Source organism: Ursus americanus, chromosome 29 (genome assembly GCF_024610735.1).
Source record: "Ursus americanus isolate L20-20 chromosome 29, mUrsAme1.1.p, whole genome shotgun sequence".
Lineage (NCBI taxonomy): Eukaryota > Metazoa > Chordata > Mammalia > Carnivora > Ursidae > Ursus > Ursus americanus.
Genome location: NC_142155.1, coordinates 7926820 through 7946622, shown reverse-complemented (window position 1 = coordinate 7946622; position 19803 = coordinate 7926820). Strand labels below are relative to the sequence as shown.

Sequence of the window (19803 nt, the reverse complement as noted above, 5' to 3'; positions counted from 1 at the left end):
TATTGTCTACATGTAATTGGAGTGATAGGTTTTTAAGTTAAGATTTCTTTTTTTTTTTTTTTAAGGTTTATTTATTTGAGAGAGAGACAGAGAGTGAGCATGGGGCGGGAAGGGGCAGAGGGAGAGAGAGAGACAGTCTCAAGCAGACTCCTACTGAGCATGGAGCCTGATGTGGGGCTTGACTTCATAACCCTGAAATCATGATCTGAGCCAAAATCAAGAGTCAGACGCTTAACCCACTGAGCCACCCAGGCACCCGTAAGTTAAGATTTCTATTAAAGTTGTCATAATGGCTTAATTTTGAAATTCATTTAAGGGCTTATTCATGCGGAGACATTCTCCTTGTCATTAGAGTTGTCTTCTGCTGAGGGATGATCCAGGAACCAGAGCCCAACAATTTGTTCTCATTGTTTTGGTGGCACCAAGTGTGAAAGGAAACAGAACAGAGCTGGAGTCCAGATGAGCTGTGAAGAGGCTATAGTGCTCTGTGGTGTGGGGCACACTTCTTGCTGAGCCAAGAGCTGCTGCATGCTCTTCTCCTGGCACTGGTGAGGTGCTGACATTTCAGCTACATGGAGTAAAATACAAATACAACTGCGGTTTGCTAGTGGCCACTCCAAGAAATGAGAAGGGATAGAATGCAGATGCTAAACCAAAAGTGAAAAATAGGACAGATGCCAAAAACTGAAATTAAAAAACAAACAAACAAAAATCACTGGGTTGTTAGAATGGAAGCTCTAAGTTGGGATGTATAGGGGGATCAAGTCCTCATAGGTGCTACTAGCTCTATAGATGTAAAGTAATTGTGGAAATAGTTTCCTAAAGCAGGTCATAAAGAGAATTCCCGAGTCCTCATGAATCGTTACATTTACTTATTTATGCAACACATTTTCTTATATTTATTGGCCTCTTCTTTTCTCTGTAAAATACTGGACAGATCAATCAAAAGCATTTGATCGATCCATAATAATGGATACATATCCATCTTCCTCATTATGTAAATTTAAGCCAACAAAAATGTATGAAAGTGATAAAAGTGACCATGTCAAGGATCTGAGAAACAACAAAGGCTGGCATCTCCAAGGATGTGCTCACAAATCAGACGACCATAAAGTGGTAACAGGAAGGAAATATTTGGACATCTGAGAGGCATGGCCAAAACCAGTTCACTAGCCTGTTACAGACACTGCAGACACGTATATTACTACTTCCCACTGATAAGCCTGTAACAGACATTGTTTGTTAATCAGGTCAGGCTTTCTTGCTGAACCTATTCATGGCTTCAGAATTCTTCATAATGATTCTACCTCTTAAATACCACTCAATCAATTCACTTTTGTTCATCTCCCCTTCTATCACTCAAGTCCAAGCTATCAACATTTCTAGCCCAGATTGTTGTCAAGACTCTTCTAATTGATTGCTTGCATTTTCCCACCTCCAGCCAATTTTACACAATGCAGTAAGATCTATTTAAGCTCAAATTTGATGTCGCTCCTTTGCTTAAAACCCTTTAATGATTATTAACAGGACTTATAAAACTCTATGTTTCTAGAGCTTCACTGTTTTCTCTCTCCGACTCCTTGTGCTCTAGCTACGTTGGCTTTCTTCACTTTCCCTCAATATGCCATGCCACTTCCAGCCTCCCCTACTCCCCTCTGTCCAAAACACTCTTCACCATCCCCCCCCCCATTTTTGTTTTTGTCTTCTTGTTCTTCAGATCTCAGTTTAAATATTATTTCCTTAGGACAATCAATTGGCTATATAGAATTGAAAATAAAGAATATACATATTATTTATAAATTGTGCACTACATATCCTTTGTATCAGCAAAATATTATAATAAACTTTTGTATGCATATGTATCACACTTTTTTGTTTTTTTGTTTCGGATTGGTTGTTGAACATTCACCAGCACACCACAGAGGAACTCCAGTGGTCACAAAGCTAATTGGCTATATTGGTTTCTCTCCCTTTCCTGTTTTGGTTCCCTGTTCCTTTACTGGGTTTTCTGGGATCATCTCCAAAACACCCCCTTATAATCAAATCCTCATCTCAGAATCTATTCTGTGGGAGACTCAAACCATGACAGTCATGGAGTGTATGCTTTATCCACTCTTTTATCTCCATACCTAATAAGCACAACAAAAATATTTGTTGAATGAATAAAATAAGCACAGCATCCCAGAGAGCCACTACTAGCTAAGTGAACTTGTTGACATCTTTTTTACTCTGTGGTTTACTAGCCCATGAAGAGTTTGCTTGGATCTGTGGCCTACAGTGCCGCTGCAATTCACCTGTGTTGGACCAGTCTCTCATCTAAAGATGTTCAGGGAATCTAGATGGAGCCCTTGGAGAAAATCAATGTGTACTAGTGCCAAATGAGGTAAAACCAGAGAGCGGACTTAAGTGATATGGAGGAAAAAGAGAACTCCCCCGGGGAAGGAAGAAAGAAGAAGAAACAGTGGCATTAAGGTGAGATGAAGTTGCCAAGAGTTACTGCAAGCTGCTTGGTACCTACCATCCTCTAAATATGTATGTGAGTGTGTTTAAGGGAAGGGCTGTGAGGGCAGGAGGAAGGGAAAGATCCAATTTCTAATGGCAACTGCTTCTACCTGCTTTTGCTCTTGCAGTATTGGCAGAATTTATCTTAGAAACGTGGTCTCAGTCTGGTAAAATGTTAGAAAGATTAAACAGAACACTATTCTGCATAAAAAATAGGATCATAATAGAACTGGGAAGAGTCCAGAAAAAGAATGGTCACTGAGGGGTTTTTTGAGAGAATAGAGGCTGACCATTGTGCAGCAGGGAAGTTCCATAGGGGGCAGAAAGTCAGAGCACAGATTTTCTTGGGAATTGCCGAAATTTGGGGCAGGGCCACTCAATTTCCCAAACTTAAATTCTGAAGGACAGTACTATCTTGCCTGACATCTAGGTAAAGTCTAGAATGACCAAATTAGAGAGTTGGAAGGACTTCAATTCACTTTTCATCTTTCTCTGGGCCTTGTGAAGATTGTATCTATGGCCCAAGTGTAATTGCAAGCCTTAGCTGAATGTCTATTCCTTCCTTCCTTCAGATGCTATTTTCCTCATAGATCTCTCTGAACCATTTTTATCAGCAGCCTATTCCTGTTAGGGAAACTTAGTGTTTGATCCTCAATTTATAAGTACAAAGAAGAAAAGGCAAAAATATTGACCACAGTGATTTAAAGTTCAGCTGAGTTTTTCTTAGAAATCTTTCCAAGTCTTACTATTGTCCTTTCATCTTAAAGTGGAGCAATTTAAATAACATCTTTGCCAGACCTTCATGGTTAAGAGTTAGGATATGAAAAGTTTTTGGTTAGCAGAATGGCCAATCGCGTATTTCTTTCACTTCATGTCGGCACATTAATCAGTGTGGTAGTTAATGTATCACACGTGGTGGAGGTGATTAAAGTTCTTCAGCACTCTTCTTTTGATAAAGGTATTTGCCGGTGAGGAATAGCACCTTACATCACCTTCCATGTGAGGCAGTCTGTCTCTATCTGCGTGAGGACTGACACAGGGTGGGGCGCATCATCCAGGAGTTTACAGTCTGAGACTTAAAACAGTGACAGACTCACTAAGGTCGACAACAGTGACAAATAATTACGAAACCCTAATCATGTGCCACACACTGTGTTTCGTGCAGGAGTTTTGTTTTGTTTTGTTTTTCTTTAAAAACATGTTCTTTCATTTTAGGAATTCAGTCTTGAAGGGATACCGGACATGCATATTAATAATTTCAATACAGAGTGGTAAATGTTTGATGGTGGTATATATACTTTTTTGTTATGGAGTCAGGAAACAGATGGTAATTATGAGTCTTTCAGGGAGCAGTTGGGGAAAGCTTCACTGAGGAGGTGGCATGTTAGCTGGAACTTAAAGCATGAGTAGGAGTTCATTAGGCTAAAGAAAAGGAAGGGTATTATAGGCATGAGAGAAAATAATTTGTGCAAAGTCACAAAAGCATGAATATGGATGACATATTTTGGCAGTGGTGGGTTGTATGACCAGAATAGATAGCAGATTACTGTTTCTGGATCATTGGATTGGCTCTCTCTGAGCTTCTTAGTAGGTAGGGCAAAAAAGGAAATAATCAAATCATTCCTATTAAATCTGACTTTCATGGAGGTATTATAATAAAAATTCATTTCTTTACTCCTTCAATTACTCAACAAATTTTAATTGCTTGCCTAGTATGTACCAAGCATTTGGCTGGACGCTGATGGTATCGCACAAAATAGAGACGGACTGAATCCTTAACCTCATGAAACATTAGCAGCTGTGTTCTCTATTGACTTCATTCAGTTTAGCTCATCTCACTGATTCCTTTCAATGGAGTCAAATGCTGAGGTAAGATTAAGACAATCTGGAAATGTGTGGTGATTTTAATGTATTACCTAGATGGGATGTGATAGCTCATTTTATGTGTCAACTTGACTGGGCCATGGGGTGCCCAGATATTTGGTTAAACATTATTCTGGATGTAGTTGTGAGGGCATTTCTTGGTGCAGTTAACATCTGAATAGGTAGATGCAGTAAATTGCAGATTGCCCTACCTAACATGGGCCTCAGCTAATCAGGTGGAGGCCTGGAGAGAACGGAAGGCTAAGTAAGGGAGAATTCTCTCTGCTTGACTGTGCTTGAGCTGGGGCATTGGTTTTCCTGCCTTTGGACTTAGACTGGAACTTTCACCATTGGGTCTTGTGGGTCTCTGGCTTGTTGACTATACATTGGGACTTCTCAGCCTCCATAACCACATGAGCCAAGTCCTAATATTAAATCAGATGTAGACAGGGATGCCTGGGTGGCTCAGTCAGTTTCAATGTCCAACTCTTGATTTCAGTTCAGGTTGTGATCTCAGGGTTGTAGGATTGAGTCCTGCAGTCAAGCTGTGTCCTGGGGTATGGAGCCTGCTTGGGATTCTTTCTCTCTCTCCTTCTGCTCCTCCTCCTCCCTCTCTTTTGCTCTCTCTCTCTCCCTCTCTCTCTTAAAAAAAATCAGAAATAGATATAACTCTCCTATTGGTTATATTTCTCTGGAGAACCCAGACTAAATACAGTGGAATAAATGACAAAACAATGTCTAACATCAGAATAGCTCTGCCTGAGTTTGCTTTTTCACCACTCAAAATATTGCAATTTATTAATATTAAATATTAATATTAAATATTGCTTACAACTTAAATGAAATGTCTAGCAAGTGAAAATAGCCTCTAATTTGGGAGGGAGAACACTAAAGAGCTTCTCTTTTGATAGATCAAATGATCATTCTAATGAGCGAAAAGAAAAATGTATTGCTGCCTATACACACCTAAAAGAAATCAAACCAAACCAAACCACAAAAAAATTGACAAAATTTTTGAACAAGTTGATGCATGTAATGAGGAAGACATGATGTTGAGTTTCTCCAATATTTTATGACTCTCATTTTAAGAAATAGGAGTGATCTTAACAGTTAATTGGCTCTGTAAGAAAGAATGGCTTAAGATCAACTACCTCCCAAAAATGTTAATAATAGAAGATCTCAGAATTTTATACAAGATTCCAATTCATTTAGTGTTCTAGAGGCATATTTTGCAAGTACTTTATCTTAAGGGATTAACTACTAAGTCAAACTGCTTAAACTGAGAGATTTCTATGAGTGCTTTATCGAGATTTTAATGGCTTGGTGGGTGTTTGGTGACACTAACCTTAAAAATTTTCTAGGCTAAATTTATCTCAGTAATACCATGGTGTAGGAACTTTGGAGTTCTGGTTGTCATTTTACCTGTGCATGGGAAAGACCCAGAACTGTCTTATGAGGGAGGGAAGTTTTGGTCTTGTCTAGAATGCTTGTGTTCTCCTCCCCTCATTTCCAGGTATATAAGTAAAAAGCCCTTTTATTAGGATACTTATTAGTTAGGGTCTTCATTTTTCATTAAGACATGGCATTTCTCTCCCCAGCTGGGCTGATGATGAAAGCATATGGGTCTGGCTTTAATTGGCAACATAGAATATTTGCACTCTAGGCCTATGTCAGCAAATGCAGGGCTTCTTGGTCAATACTAATCAAAAGCTGAGTTATGAGATATAATTTTTATTTATGGAGCATTGACTAAAAGTTATGCAGCATATTCATTCCTCTGGATACTCTAAAATCAATCCTTGACTTAAGGCAGGCTGTCAGAACCTAGCCCCTCATAGAACTGCAGTAATGAACTGGGCTTTGGCATTCATCACGCCCCTCCAGTGAAGCAAGTGCTAAGAAACTCAGAGGCAAATTCACAAGCCACCCAAAGCAAACTTAAAGAACTATATAATGTTTATTTTGTATACAATTTTCCCTACAGAGTCATCTGATTTAAAAAACAAATTATTGAGGTGAAACATAAGATAAAATTTTAAAGTGAACGATTCAGTAATTGTGAGTTAGGAAATTCACAATGTTGTGCAAATACCACCTCTATCTAGTTCCAAAATTGCTTTATTACTTCAAGAGTCATCTGACTTTTTTTGCTTTCTCTTTTCTTCTATTTTTTTCAATTCTTTAAAATCTTATTGCATTTCCTGCATGTCTGTAAATCATCATAAATCTTTTTTTGAATGAGGCAGGATTTTAGTAAAAAAAATTATTAAAAAATCTAACAATAAGCTCCAGTGCAGGAGCCTGAAGAGGAGGAGTCAGAAAATAATGAGAAGAATCAAGAAGTTATTTTGTGGAAACCAAACGAAGAAGGAGTTTCAAGAAGGGAGTGGTCGACAGGAGCCCTTGCCAGGAAGATCAAGTAAAATAAAGATGGAAATGAGGCTGCTAAATGGATTAATTAGGAAGCCATCTGTGATTTTTGTGAAAATTGTGTCCCTGTAATGTATGGTTAGAGGTGAAACCTTGGTGAAACTTAAAAAAAAATCACAGTGTAATGAAATAGAGAAAAGAAGCTGTGGTTTGAAGGCAAAGCAAGTTTGAGGGAATATATTTTTTTAATGATGGGGTAGTTAAGCCAAACATAACTTAGTGGGTGGAGGAAACTTGACAGATGGTCCTGGCTTTCCAATCAGCTATGGTGTGACCTTGAGCAAGACACTTCACATTTCTAGCCTTGATTTTCTTATCCATGAAGCGCAGTAGCTTAACAGATTACGTCTAAGATTCCTTCCAGCTTTAGTGTTCTAAAGTATAATCTTGAGTGGAAGGAATGTATAAATATAATGAGAACAGTAAAGCAATTTTGAAAATACAGTAACACACTCATCATAGATATAGTATCATTTTTATTAATCTACCTGAAATGCTGATCTTTAATAAAGTTTTATGATATAATGAAAGAAAGGAATCCAGTGAGCATTTACTATCAATAGTTTTACCAAAAAGGTTTGCTTTGTTTTATACAGCCAACTTAATTTTTTTTATTTAAAAAAAATTTTTAAATGATTTATTTATTTATTTTAGTGAGCGTGACAGAGAGAAAGAGAGAGAGAAAATGTATGGAGAGGGGCAGAGAGAGAGGGAAAGAAATCCTCAAGCAGACTCCCCCACTGAGTGTGGAGCCCAGAGTGGGGCTCCATTCCAGGACCCTGAGATCATGAGTTGAGCCAAAATGAAGTCAGACTCTTAACTGACTGAGCCACACAGGCACCCCTACAACCAACTTTTAAATAATTTGAAAGTCAAAATAGTGGTTGATGTGGATTGTAGTGGATTATAAATGGCCGCAAAGTTTTTGATACTTCTCCTATCTAGAGATAAGGTCTATGTTCCCTCTTCCTGAATTGAGATGAGCTCTGTGGTTGTCTAGCCATTAGAATGTGAGGAAGTGACACTGTTTCTGAGCTGCTAAGAGATTGACAGCTTCCACCTTCTGGCTCTTGCAATACTGACTCTTTAAATCTATTGCTGCCATGTTTTAAGGATGCCCAAGTAGCCCTGTTAAAGAGACCTATATAGAAAAGAAATGAGTTCCCCCCATCTTCACTAGCCAACAGCTGTGGTTCAGCACTGAATTGCCAGCCATGTGAGTAAACCATTTGGAGAAAAGATTTCAACACCTGTTGGCTTGAGATATTCTAGGTGACATAATATGGGGCAGAGCAAGGCTGTCCTCACTGATCCCTTCCCAAATTTCAGGCTTATGGGCAAAATAAATGATTGCTGTTTTAAGCCACAAACTTTGAGAATGGTTTCTAGTGCAGAAATAGGTAACTGTACCATGCAGTTAAAATTTATTCACTGGCAATCATGTAAGCCAAACATAATCTTTATAGGTGGTTCTGCTTTCATGCCATATATATATTTGAGAAAAAACTTGTATTCCATAAAATTGCATTCTACTTGCACACAGGATTTATGAGGAAAGTAGGACTAAAGTAGACCACTCAAAACCTGTAGAATTTTTAAAGAGAGCCCTACCTAAAACAGTAACAATCTTATTAAAAACATCAACCATACCTAGTAATTTCTTTGACAACAGCTATAGAAATATTTTTCTAGATATGTGTCCTCTGGCAAGGGAAACAAAACCAAAATTAAACTATTGGGAGTATACCAAAATAAAAAGCTTTTGCACAAAGAAGAAAAGCATCAACAAAACAAAAAGGCAGCCTACTGAATGGGAGAAGATATTTGCAAATACTGTATCTGATAGGGGGTTAATATCCAACATACATAAAGAACTTACACAACTCAACCCCCCGAAACCCCAAATAATCCAATTAAAAAATGGAGAGGACCTGAATAGATACTCTTCCAAAGAAGACATACAGGTGGCAAACAGATACATTAAAAGTTGCTCAACGTCACTAATGATGAAAGAAATGCAAATTAAAACCACCATGAGATATCACTTGAATGCCAATCAGAATGGCTAAAATAAAAAACACAAGAAATAACAAGTGTTGGAGAAGATGTGGAGAAAAAAGGAACCCTTGTGCACTGTTCGTGGGTATGTAAACTGGTGCAGCCACTGTGGAAAACACTAGTTTCCTCAAAAAATTAAAAATAGAATTACCATATGATTCAATAATTCCATTACTGGGTATTTACCCAAAGAAAATGGAAACACTAATTTGAAAAGATACATGCAACCCCATGTTTATTGAAGCATTATTTACAATAGCCAAGATATGGAAGTAACTCAAGTGTCCACTGATAGATGAATGCATAAAGAAGATACGGTATACACACACACACACACACACACACACACACACACACACTGGAATATTATTCAGTCTTAAAAAAGAATGAAACCTTGCCATTTGCAATAACATAGATGAACCTAGACTGTATAATGCTAAGTGAAATAAATCAGAGAAAGATAAATGCCATATGATTTAGCTCTTATGTGGAATTTAAGAAACAGGAAATGAACAAAGGAAAAAAAGAGACAAACAAAAAAATAGGCTCTCAAACATAGAGGAAAAAACGTTAGTTACCAGATAGGAGATGCATGGGAAGATGGGTGAAATAGAAAATGGGGATTAAGAGTACATTTATCTTGATGAGCACTGAGAAATGTATAGAATTGTTGAATCATTATATTGTACACTTGGAACTAATGTAACACCGTATGCTAATTATACTTGAATTAAAAATATAAAATTTAAAAAGAATTAAAAAAATTAAAAGAAATCAGCTCTAACAAATCTCCTGTGTCCTTTGCACTTAGAATCACAGTTCATCCTTATCAGCCGTATATCCTGGGGTTCATGTTTCCTTAAGGACATTTTTATGTACAGTTTCACCAGTGGAAAGCATAGGGGTTCTTGAAGCCACTAAATCAGCTCCTTCTTGCACTAAAAAAAGACTCTGCTGCAGAATTTTAATTTTTTTTCTTAAAGTCTTCATAAATTGCTAAAATTCCTTTTTAACTGTGATAAAGTTGAACCCTATTGCCTCAAGAATGAACAGTTCTGGAAATTCAAAAGTGAACCTAGAGGATTTGAATGTTTACTGACATCCTTACTTTTCAATTACACATGAACTAATCGGCACTAAGGAAACATATGTAGCAGAACAGATGGTATGAATGGTTAGGCCAGTACGTGGTGAACAGAATACATATATTGACTCTAAAGGCCCAATACTGTGTTGCCATAGTCCCTTATCCCTTATGACTTACCTTGTCCTGATGGACTCTCAGTTTCGAAGCCTTGTAGAGATGACTTTTCTGTGTGGGCAGCAGTTGGTACTGCTTTGGTTTCATCTTGTTTCACCAGTTCTATCAGGAAAGGGGTGTCAGTGCTCTCTGTGGGCCTAGGGCTGAGAGCCGAGGGAAGGACACTGAGGGTGTCCTCCTCTTCAGAAGAGGGTGATTCAATGGCTTGCTCTTCAGTTGGAAATGTTGGTGTGAGGAAACCTGAATTGAGAATGACTTTACCACCGCTAGTCTTTGAGGTAGTATCATAGATGGATTCCTCATAGGGGATGTAGTCAGCTAACATAGACTTTGTGGTAAAAAACTCACCAGGTATACTGTGTCCTGTTCTGTCCACTGTCTCAGGCCTGGATTGACCAAAAGGAAGTTCTGGACTCAAAGTAGCATCCTGAAGAATGAATTGAGAAAGACATGTTGAGAAGTGACATCTCCCTATATGTGAGAAGGGCTACACTCTGTATTTTTCTTTTTATTTAAATATAAGCAAATTATTTTGTAGTTGAATTGAATCTACTATGGATTCTTTTTTTTTTCTACTATGGATTCTGATATAGGTTCTGATATAGAAATTTGTCATGAAAGGAAAACATGCATGGATACAGCGGCAAAATATGATTAAATTGGCTTCTTGGCTAACTGAGTCTGCCTGGGTAGGGTTAACTAATAACTGAAATACTTTGAATTGTCCACCACATTTGAATTTATCGATTCCTTCACTTAAAGAAGGAATAGAGCTTAGTCAGCACTTCCATTTGTGAATATCCCAGTGAACTTTTGGCATAAATTAAGTGGATATAGCTTTAAATGAAATACAAAAATTATTACAGAATTTATTATTTTATTTTGAAGACATTATACTTATCAAATCCTCATAAATAAATATAGGTAAGACCTTAAGACTTAAGAACAAGCTTATAAAGTATGCTTATGTTTACATTTATTTCCAAAAGTCAATATTAAATTATATATTCTGCTTTAAGTATTCTTTTCAGTTCATGAACATGTGTTTGTTTTGTCAAAACAGCAAATCCTGACACTAATTGAAACAAAGATCTAAAAACATTGAAGAAAACTTAGAATTTTAGGGTATTTGAAATGCAAGTTGTATCATATTTTATTAATACAGAAACTGGAAGTGGGCAACAAAGTACTGCCTGTAAGACAGAGAAAAATTATAATTAGCATTGCAAAGAAGATTTTGCTCTGTTCAGTCTTTAAACTGATTTTTTTTTTTTGATGGAAGCTTTTGAGGTTTTGTTCCTATTTGAAGAACAAAAGAACAACAAACTCACTTACCTTTATGATATCAGCCAGAAGTGTAGGCAGCACTGAGTGGGAGTCAGGATCGGAGTCTGGCAATGACCCAAAATATTCTGCAGATGAAAAATCACAAGTTTTGAGTATCTCTTTTTTTTTCTTTTTTTCTTTTGTGATTGGGCACTAAAACAGTCAGAATTGAAAAATGTGGCAATAATCAGTTTTTAAGGACTGGTATAGCAAATCATTAAGAAATCAGCATCACATAAACTAATGGTCATTGATGTGAATGATATACTGGAGGACAGATGCAAGGGGTACATCTTGTATGTTTATGTGATAAGAACAGTTATTCAAGTGGATTTTTAGGGTACTTAGTTTTATTGTATAGATTTGGATCAGGCAGGCAAATTGATTGGCTAGGTCAGTGGGGATGAAGGTATAAGGAAGCTAACAAAAAGAAATGGCTAGAATAAACACTGGAACCAAGGACCATTCGCAGACTCCTACTTCCACCTTGAAGCCTGATTCTCAGACTATCCCAGAAGGTTGAACAGAGACAAACCAGAGTACCAGATGGGCTCTGAGTCTGAAACTCACCTTTTCTTGCCTAGGATATTCTCTTGCCCTGCATGTTGTCCCAAGAGACCTTTTGATGTTTTCCAGTGTTGAGTTTGACTATGTAAACCAGAGAAATAGTACTGGCAGAAAATGCCAGTTTCATGCCGTGCCATACTAAAACAAAAGAGCATTTCTAGTTTCTATCTATTGTGCCAAGAGTGCTGGGCATAACGAGGAGTTCTAGGCTCTTGGATCCCTCCAGGTACCCTCTGAGAATCCTGAGTGTGCCTGATGGTCTTGTTGAATTTTTTAGATCCACTCTCTTCTCATCTCCCTGCTAATCTCTGCCCTAGGAGGTTGACTTATATGGACTATATCAATGGCTTTTTGCTTTCTGGCCTTGGACAGGCTTAGATCATTAGGCAAACCCTTCATGCCTAGAGTTAGTAATGGGGCCTTGCTGCTTCTGGCACCAGGGAACTATCCTATTCTTCTGTGTATTAGGACAAACTTTGTAAATAGTCCCTTTATCAAACTCTCCTCATGCTATCCCAGTTTGAATGGCCATCTGTTTCCTTCTGGGACTCAACCAATTTACTAGGTGAGGGAATCTGTTTGGGTTGTGCCAATGGAAGAGACCTGTCCATGGGTGCTTCTTTCCACCTGGACTCCCCTGGATGACTATGGCTAACTACTGAACTGAAACTCTGGGCTTCTTCTAGACCTATTCTTGATGTGAAGTAGCACCAATGGCTCATCAATGAGACACAGGTTGGAGTGAGGGAAAAAAAATGATACCATTCATGATGTGTCTATCACAGAAATGACTGACTCTATAAGGCCCAAGTTGAAATGACAGTGACCATTAGACATTCTCACCTCCTAATATCACTGTCGGAATGAGAATAAAACCAGAACTATGAAATCACCAACTGACCATCAATGAACTGAATTGTTTCCACATCCAAGGATTTGTCTTCCTTTAGTGCTTGGCTGATCAGCTCTTTGAGGTCTAAAGCTGTGAGATAGATTTCTGGTTGTTTGTCCTCCTCCATCATTCCATGAGGAACTCCTTCACTTTCAATTTTGTTGGAATCAAAAGACAGGAGGTCACTTGCAGGGCTTTTTACTTCTGCACCGTCTCTCTTAAAGATGGCCATAAGTCGTGTCTCTGTGGAGCTTGAACTGTAGATGGCAGAGGACACATTCCACCCAAACCCATTGTTATATGCCTTGTAAAGAGAGTCATTATGTTGCTATAAAGATTCCAGACAGCTTCATCTTCTTTTCTGATGGGCTTTTAAAGAATATCCCACTTCAAAACTAGTTTAAATGTTTATCAGAAATTTGAAATGTGGAAGAAGAACTGACATATATTTTAGTTGTTAGATAGAATGACAAGATGGGGGTTAAGTCCAGCTTGAAGACTGGCTACCAACTGAATGAAGTGACTGAATCAAGATTTTTACTTTATTCTTTATGAAAAAGTATTAATTGTCAAGAGTTGCTATTATTCACCAGTGTTTTGGGGGGCCTTATAAGTAAAGTCATGAAGTGCCAATCAGCAAGAAGGATGAATCGTCCTTTTCTTCTACAAATAGCCTTCTTTAGGGGGGTCTATGAAAGAGCAGCATAGGATACAGCAGGGAGACAGAAGTATGTACATATTGTAACCAAGTCAAAGCTTTATTTCTTAAGGTTATTTCTCTTCTACGTCTTTCAAGAAGTATTTTTTAATTAAAAAACAAAATTCTAAATCAAACATAATTTTTTCCCTCAAGCTGCTTTTAAGATAACATCTTAAAAGAAAGGTGTGAGAAAGAGAAAGGGAAGTAGTATATAATTAACCATATTTATTATCATATTTATTGACTTGATGCCTTTTTGCATATAAAAATGAAATTGGATTCTCTATAACTCTTTCCTCTAGGATCAGGTTACCTTTTAGTTTATGCCATAAATCCACACAGAGGGATGCAAAAGTGTTTTAAAGCCTCCAGAACTGATCATGTGTACTCCTGGCAGTTCTTTGGGCCACACTATCAGTCAGAGTCTACAGTTCATTATTTCACTAGTCGATTAGAGAAGCCAAAGCTGGATTCTTATTACTGAGCTCTCCAAGGTATAGTGGGCTCTGTCCCAATTCAAACTGACCTTGGAACCAAGGAGCAAATTAGTTTCTCTTCTTTATTACAGACTTAGGTTGGCTGCTTGTACAAGTGTGCATTCGGACAGACAATTTCCCATCACAAATGATATTTAAGAAATTGTTAAAGCATGCTTGCCTCACAGAAATGTGTTTTTATGTTTTTCTAATTAGATTTTGAATTTTTCAGAATACACTTTCACTGATCAAATCATTGTTTACATACTTATCTAATGTAGTGATTTTGACTTGAGTTTTTTTCTACTACTGAGTAAGTGATCAATTACTCTCATTTAAATAAGACACCAATAAAAAGCCATTGGCTAATGCCAGACTTCATATATAAAAATTATTTGTAAAAGATCAGCATATAAATTTGTGGGGGAAAAGGTACTATATTTCAAAACAATAGAAAAGTCCAAATTACCCATCTCTTCCTTTCTTTGGTCTTCATTTCATCATATGCAATGGGAACATGCAAGAAAGAAAGAATTTTTTATTAAATTTATTAAGATATTTACTGAATCATTTCAAATACAAGAGAGAGAGAAAGAGAGAGAGAGAGAGAGAGAGATTTCTTTCTTTCTTTTTTTTTTTTTTTAAGATTGCAATTGTACTACTGGGTATTTACCCCAAAGATACAGACGTAGTGAAGAGAAGGGCCATATGCACCCCAATGTTCATAGCAGCATTGTCCACAATAGCTAAACTGTGGAAGGAGCAGAGATGCCCTTCAACAGATGACTGGATTAAGAAGATGTGGTCCATATATACAATGGAATATTACTCAGCCATCAAAAAGAACGATTTCTCAACATTTGCTGCAACATGGACGGGACTGGAGGAGATAATGCTAAGCGAAATAAGTCAAGCAGAGAAAGACAATTATCATATGGTTTCACTCATTTATGGAACACAAGAAGTAGGAAGATCAGTAGGAGAAGAAAGGGAAGAAGAAAGGGGGTGGGTAAACAGAAGGGGGAATGAACCATGAGAGACTATGGACTCTGGGAAAGAAACTGAGGGCTTCAGAGGGGAGTGGGGCAGGCGATTGGGATAGGCTGGTGATGGGTATTAAGGAGGGCACATATTGCATGGTGCACTGGGTGTTACATGCAAGTAATGAATCATGGAATTTTACATCAAAAACTAGGGATGCACTGTATGGTGACTAACATAATATAATAAAAATATTATTAAAAAAAAGATTTTATTTATTTATTTCACAGAGAGAGAGAGACAGCCAGTGAGAGAGGGAACACAAGCAGGGGGAGTGGGAGAGGAAGAAGCAGGCTCCCAGCGGAGGAGCCTGATGTGGGGCTTGATCCCAGGACCCTGGGATCACGCCCTGAGCTGAAGGCAGATGCTTAACGACTGAGCCACCCAGGTGCCCCAGAGAGACAGATTTCTTTCCATTGTCTCCCATGTCTGCCCAGAGCTTTGAGGGAAATACATAAACTGCCATCAGAATATGGATGGGGATTTTGAGAGCCATATGAATCTCAGGAAGTAAACAGAATTATATGATGTTTCTGAATAGGATTCAATCTTAGTTCAAAGATTGTATATAGTTTTTATTTTTATTTTTTACTTAAATTCAATTAGCCAACATATAGTACATCGTTTGTCTCAGATGTAGTGTTCAACATGTACTTTTGGTTCTCTTTGAAAACTCTTTGATTTCTTCATATTCTTCCCAAAGAGGTGGCAAATACACATTTGCATCTTACATTTTGGGTGGTGCTGGTGCCAGGAAGTTTTTAAAGAAAGTATTTTATAAATGAATTTTTCACCCTCTGAGTAGCATTAAATGATTAATTTAATCCTGCAGGTAATTTATCTGAGATTGGACACTGGAACTGGTGTTTTGTTGACTGATTATTTTTCAAATTGCCTTAATCAGTAAGCCTTGAGGGAATGGTATAATTCATCACGGAACAGGTTGCAAGAAAAATAAACACCTGTTTACTGAGCGGGTGGTCCGCACCAGGCAGTTTATATGCATCCTCATTTAATCTTTTCAACAACACAATCCCCATTTTACAGAAAAAGGAACACACACACACACACACACAGAGGAAGTTGTTAGCTGAAAGGTGGTAGAGCCAGGATTCAAACCCTGTCCTGCTTGACTTCAAGCCTGGACCCCTTTGCCTTGCCACTACCTGCTTAAGCCTCTAAAGAGGCCATTTGGTCATCAAACTGACAAATATTTTGGACTTCTCTGGGCATATATATGAATTTAGTTTAGAATCTATATTCAGGTTTCTCATTTTACATTTCAGATGATCTTTGTTGACAAAGACACTCTATACATGTGATGGGATTTGTGCTGCTGTTCTTTCTGCCTGGAGTATGAATTCTTTTAACTTTTATCCCTTGATAAAATATGACTGAAATAGATGTCGCTACTACTTTGCTTCTGTAGAAGCAGGGGAGAATCTATGACCACTCACTGGGGATGCTCTGTGGGAGGGACTTCTGTACCAACTAGACATTCATTTAGGGCCTGCCTCTTGCTTCTTTCAGCAGTGACTTATAGTTTGGTGAGAGGTAGGGCTCCGTGAGCCGACACCGTGGTCCTGCTAATTAAAAAAAATATTGCATTGAAATATAATTGTCATGAAATAAACCGGACATGTTGAAGGTGTACAGTTTGGTAAGTTTGACACTATACACCTGTGCAACCATTACCACAATCAAATTAATTCCTCCCAAAGTTTTACTCATGCCCCTTTGAAACCCTTCCCTCCCATCCTTTCTGTCTGACCCTCCCCAAGCAACTACTGATCTGTTTTCTGTCCTTACAGATTAGTTTGTGTGTTCTAGAGTTACATATAAGTGGAATCATAATACTTTCCTTTTCCTCTGGCTTCTTTCACTCAACATAGGCATTTTGAGATGAACCCATATTGTTGTATATTCTAATTGTTGTATATTCTAATCCTTCCTCTGCTGAGTAGTAGTCTATGGTAACAATATTCCACAATTTGTGCTATCTATTGCTCTGTTGATGGACATTTGGGTTGTTTCCAGTCCTCAGCTATTCCAAATAAAGCTGCTATGGACATTTATGAACTAGTCTTTGAAAGAGTATACCCTCCAATTAGATTAAATGATGTTAATAGTTTCCCATATTCGCTATAAGAGATAAAGCAGTATTTAAAGTGGATCTTTTTCTGTTCGCCCTTATAGTTGTGTTGATAAATATCTGTCCTCACAACTTCCCAGGTGTGTTGGGAGAATCAAATGAGGTCACTAATAAAAAACGTACTTATTAAACTGTAGATCAGGTTTTATCCAAATGAGCTGACATAAAGACAGTATCAGGAGATTCGTAGGGTTTTAGGGGATCCGGCTCCATGAGAAAGCAATTTCCTTCATACTAAATTTACTTTACAATATTCTGAGCATTGCTAATTATGATTAAAACCTTGCCACACTCATAAGCATATTGTTTATAGTATTCCGGGTCAAAATGTTTTCTGGGAGACTAAATATTCATTCCATAATGGAAATCGTTGGGAATATATGGTCAAATTTACTTTATAAGCATCTTTGGCAGAATTAAGAATAAAGTTTTACAGAGAGAAACACATGGGAAAGATGCAGCTTCAGTGGATATACCTTTTTTACCTTGTGAAATTTCATCATCCTAACATTTTCATTTTCTTCTGAAATAGATTTTTTTTTTATTATTAGTTTTTCATTCATTTGAAGGGAGGGCATAACGAGCAATTTGAACATTCCGCAAGAGGACTGTTCGTATCATTTCCTTCAGCTTTAAATGAAACATCTGCTCTTTAGCTGCAGTGGCTTGTCCAGAAGACCTTGCCATCTATGCAGAATATTCTACCATCACCTTTTATTTCTCTCTAATCCATCTGATTTCACATGGGATATTGTGGAGCAGCATCTTGAAATAAAGAAAAATGAGTCTGCTGTGGTACATATTAAGGGTTTCATCTTTTATAACCTTCACTTTTCAATACTTTCTTCCTCTGGAGTCATACAAATCAGAGGGGTCTGAAAGCTTTGAAAGGAAAAAACCGGTGGAGCTCGTCCAGAAGCTATTCTTTGAGTGCGGAAACTTGCTCTGGGCACTTTCTAGCTTTAAGACAACAGAGAGTGGAGGGGCCAGGAAGTACTCTGGGGGAGGCCTTCTCTACCCACTTTACAAATCCCTCCTTGGGGCAGGGAATCTCGATCTGACACGCCAGGGCTGCACATACCCTGTGGCACATTTAAAAAATAATCATATTTTGACCCTACCTGTAGATGTTTTGAATGAGAACTTAGAAAGAGGATGCAAAACTTCTTACCAAAAATCATGAACCCACCCAGATTCCAGCGCTGAGATGTTAATGGATATAGGCCTGTTTGTGGGGAAGCCATGGGAATATAATCCTGCTTTAGCATGGCACTATTCTTCAATTTCATTTCCTTTATTTAAAATTGTTAATTTAATAATTTTCACATGGTAATGCATTACTACAGTTCAGACGTCAAAATGATAATAAAAGGAATATTTTGGGAAGTGTTGCTTCCACCTCTGTCCCTTTCTACCCCATTCCTTCAACTTCCTTATCTCCTAAGTACTACTTTTTATTAGTTTCACCTGATTCCCTAGGGTCAGCCTGATTTGTTTCAATAATGATGATATTTAGCATTCAACAGGGAACCAGGCAATCAGACACTAAGGTAACTAATTGCTACTTCTTTTGACCTGTCTCTACTGAGGTGTTCTCCTAAGAGGTTCGTTAATAACATTGCCTAGGACAGCAGATGAGCTCTCTGCAGAGAGCAGTGTTTCTGACTCCAGAGGGAGGAAGGAATACAGCTCCTGTGTTACCCCTTAAAAAAATCACCTAGAGTCATGTTCTAATTAGACAATTCCTTTATCTGAAATGCATTCAGTTTTCAGGATTTGACAGAGCTAAACAACTAGGGGGAAAGGAACCTTATAATCCTCATGACACTGCTTTTAAAAGAGGACAGAGAGAAAGTAATTTAAAAATTGAGAAGAGTCTGATTCTCTTACTTACCTAAATCCTAGCACATGGATTTCTTTGAATCCTGGAAGTTTCTTAAATACCTTTTGCATCTGCAGAAAGAAAGAAATTTATGAAACATTCTTTGGCTCTACTGGGTCAGATCTTACCTAACTGAAAAAGTCTAAACACTTTTGATGAGTTCTGGGAAAAACATGAAAATGGAAAATCGAAGCAACTATTGAGGCCAAATTTTTTGTTCTTAGTTATTTCTGAAACCCAGAGGAAAGTGTTTTGATATTTACTTAAAAGCTGCAATTGGGGGGTGCCTCGATGGGTCAGTTGTTTAAACATCTGACTCTTGATTTTGGTTCAGGTCATGATCTCAGTGGAGCCTGCTTAAGATTCTCTATCTCCCTTTGCTCCTCCCCACCCTGCATTCTCTCTCTCTCTCCCTTAAAAAAAAAAAAAAAAAAAAAAAAAAAAAGCTGCAATTGGGTAATTCTGATCTGCCTTAATGGTTACTTTAAATAGAATATGAAATAACTTTAAGGTGGTACTTGGAAAAAACTCTTTTGGCTACAGTATTTTTATTTATTTATTTATTAAAGATTTTATTCATTTATTTAATGGAGAGAGAGACAGCCAGCGAGAAAGGGAACACAAGCAGGGGGAGTGGGAGAGGAAGAAGCAGG

General features: G+C 37.7%; 1 protein-coding gene across 3 annotated transcripts in view; it reads right to left on the bottom strand.

Annotated features, from left to right (window-relative positions):
- Positions 1-19803, bottom strand: part of IMPG1 (interphotoreceptor matrix proteoglycan 1) — a 124233-nt gene that overhangs the window by 56277 nt on the left and 48153 nt on the right. For 2 of the 3 annotated variants that reach the window (XM_045803982.2, XM_045803993.2), the window contains 5 exons: positions 19163-19221; positions 14545-14565; positions 12909-13156; positions 11450-11526; positions 10463-10541 (listed from right to left, as the gene is read on the bottom strand). In XM_045803982.2, the coding sequence (XP_045659938.2) occupies positions 10463-10541; positions 11450-11526; positions 12909-13156; positions 14545-14565; positions 19163-19221 (484 nt within the window). Of the gene's footprint in view, positions 1-4656; positions 4667-10458; positions 10542-11449; positions 11527-12908; positions 13157-14544; positions 14566-19162; positions 19222-19803 lie in introns of all 3 variants that reach the window. The other variant, XM_087856942.1, reaches the window with a different exon arrangement.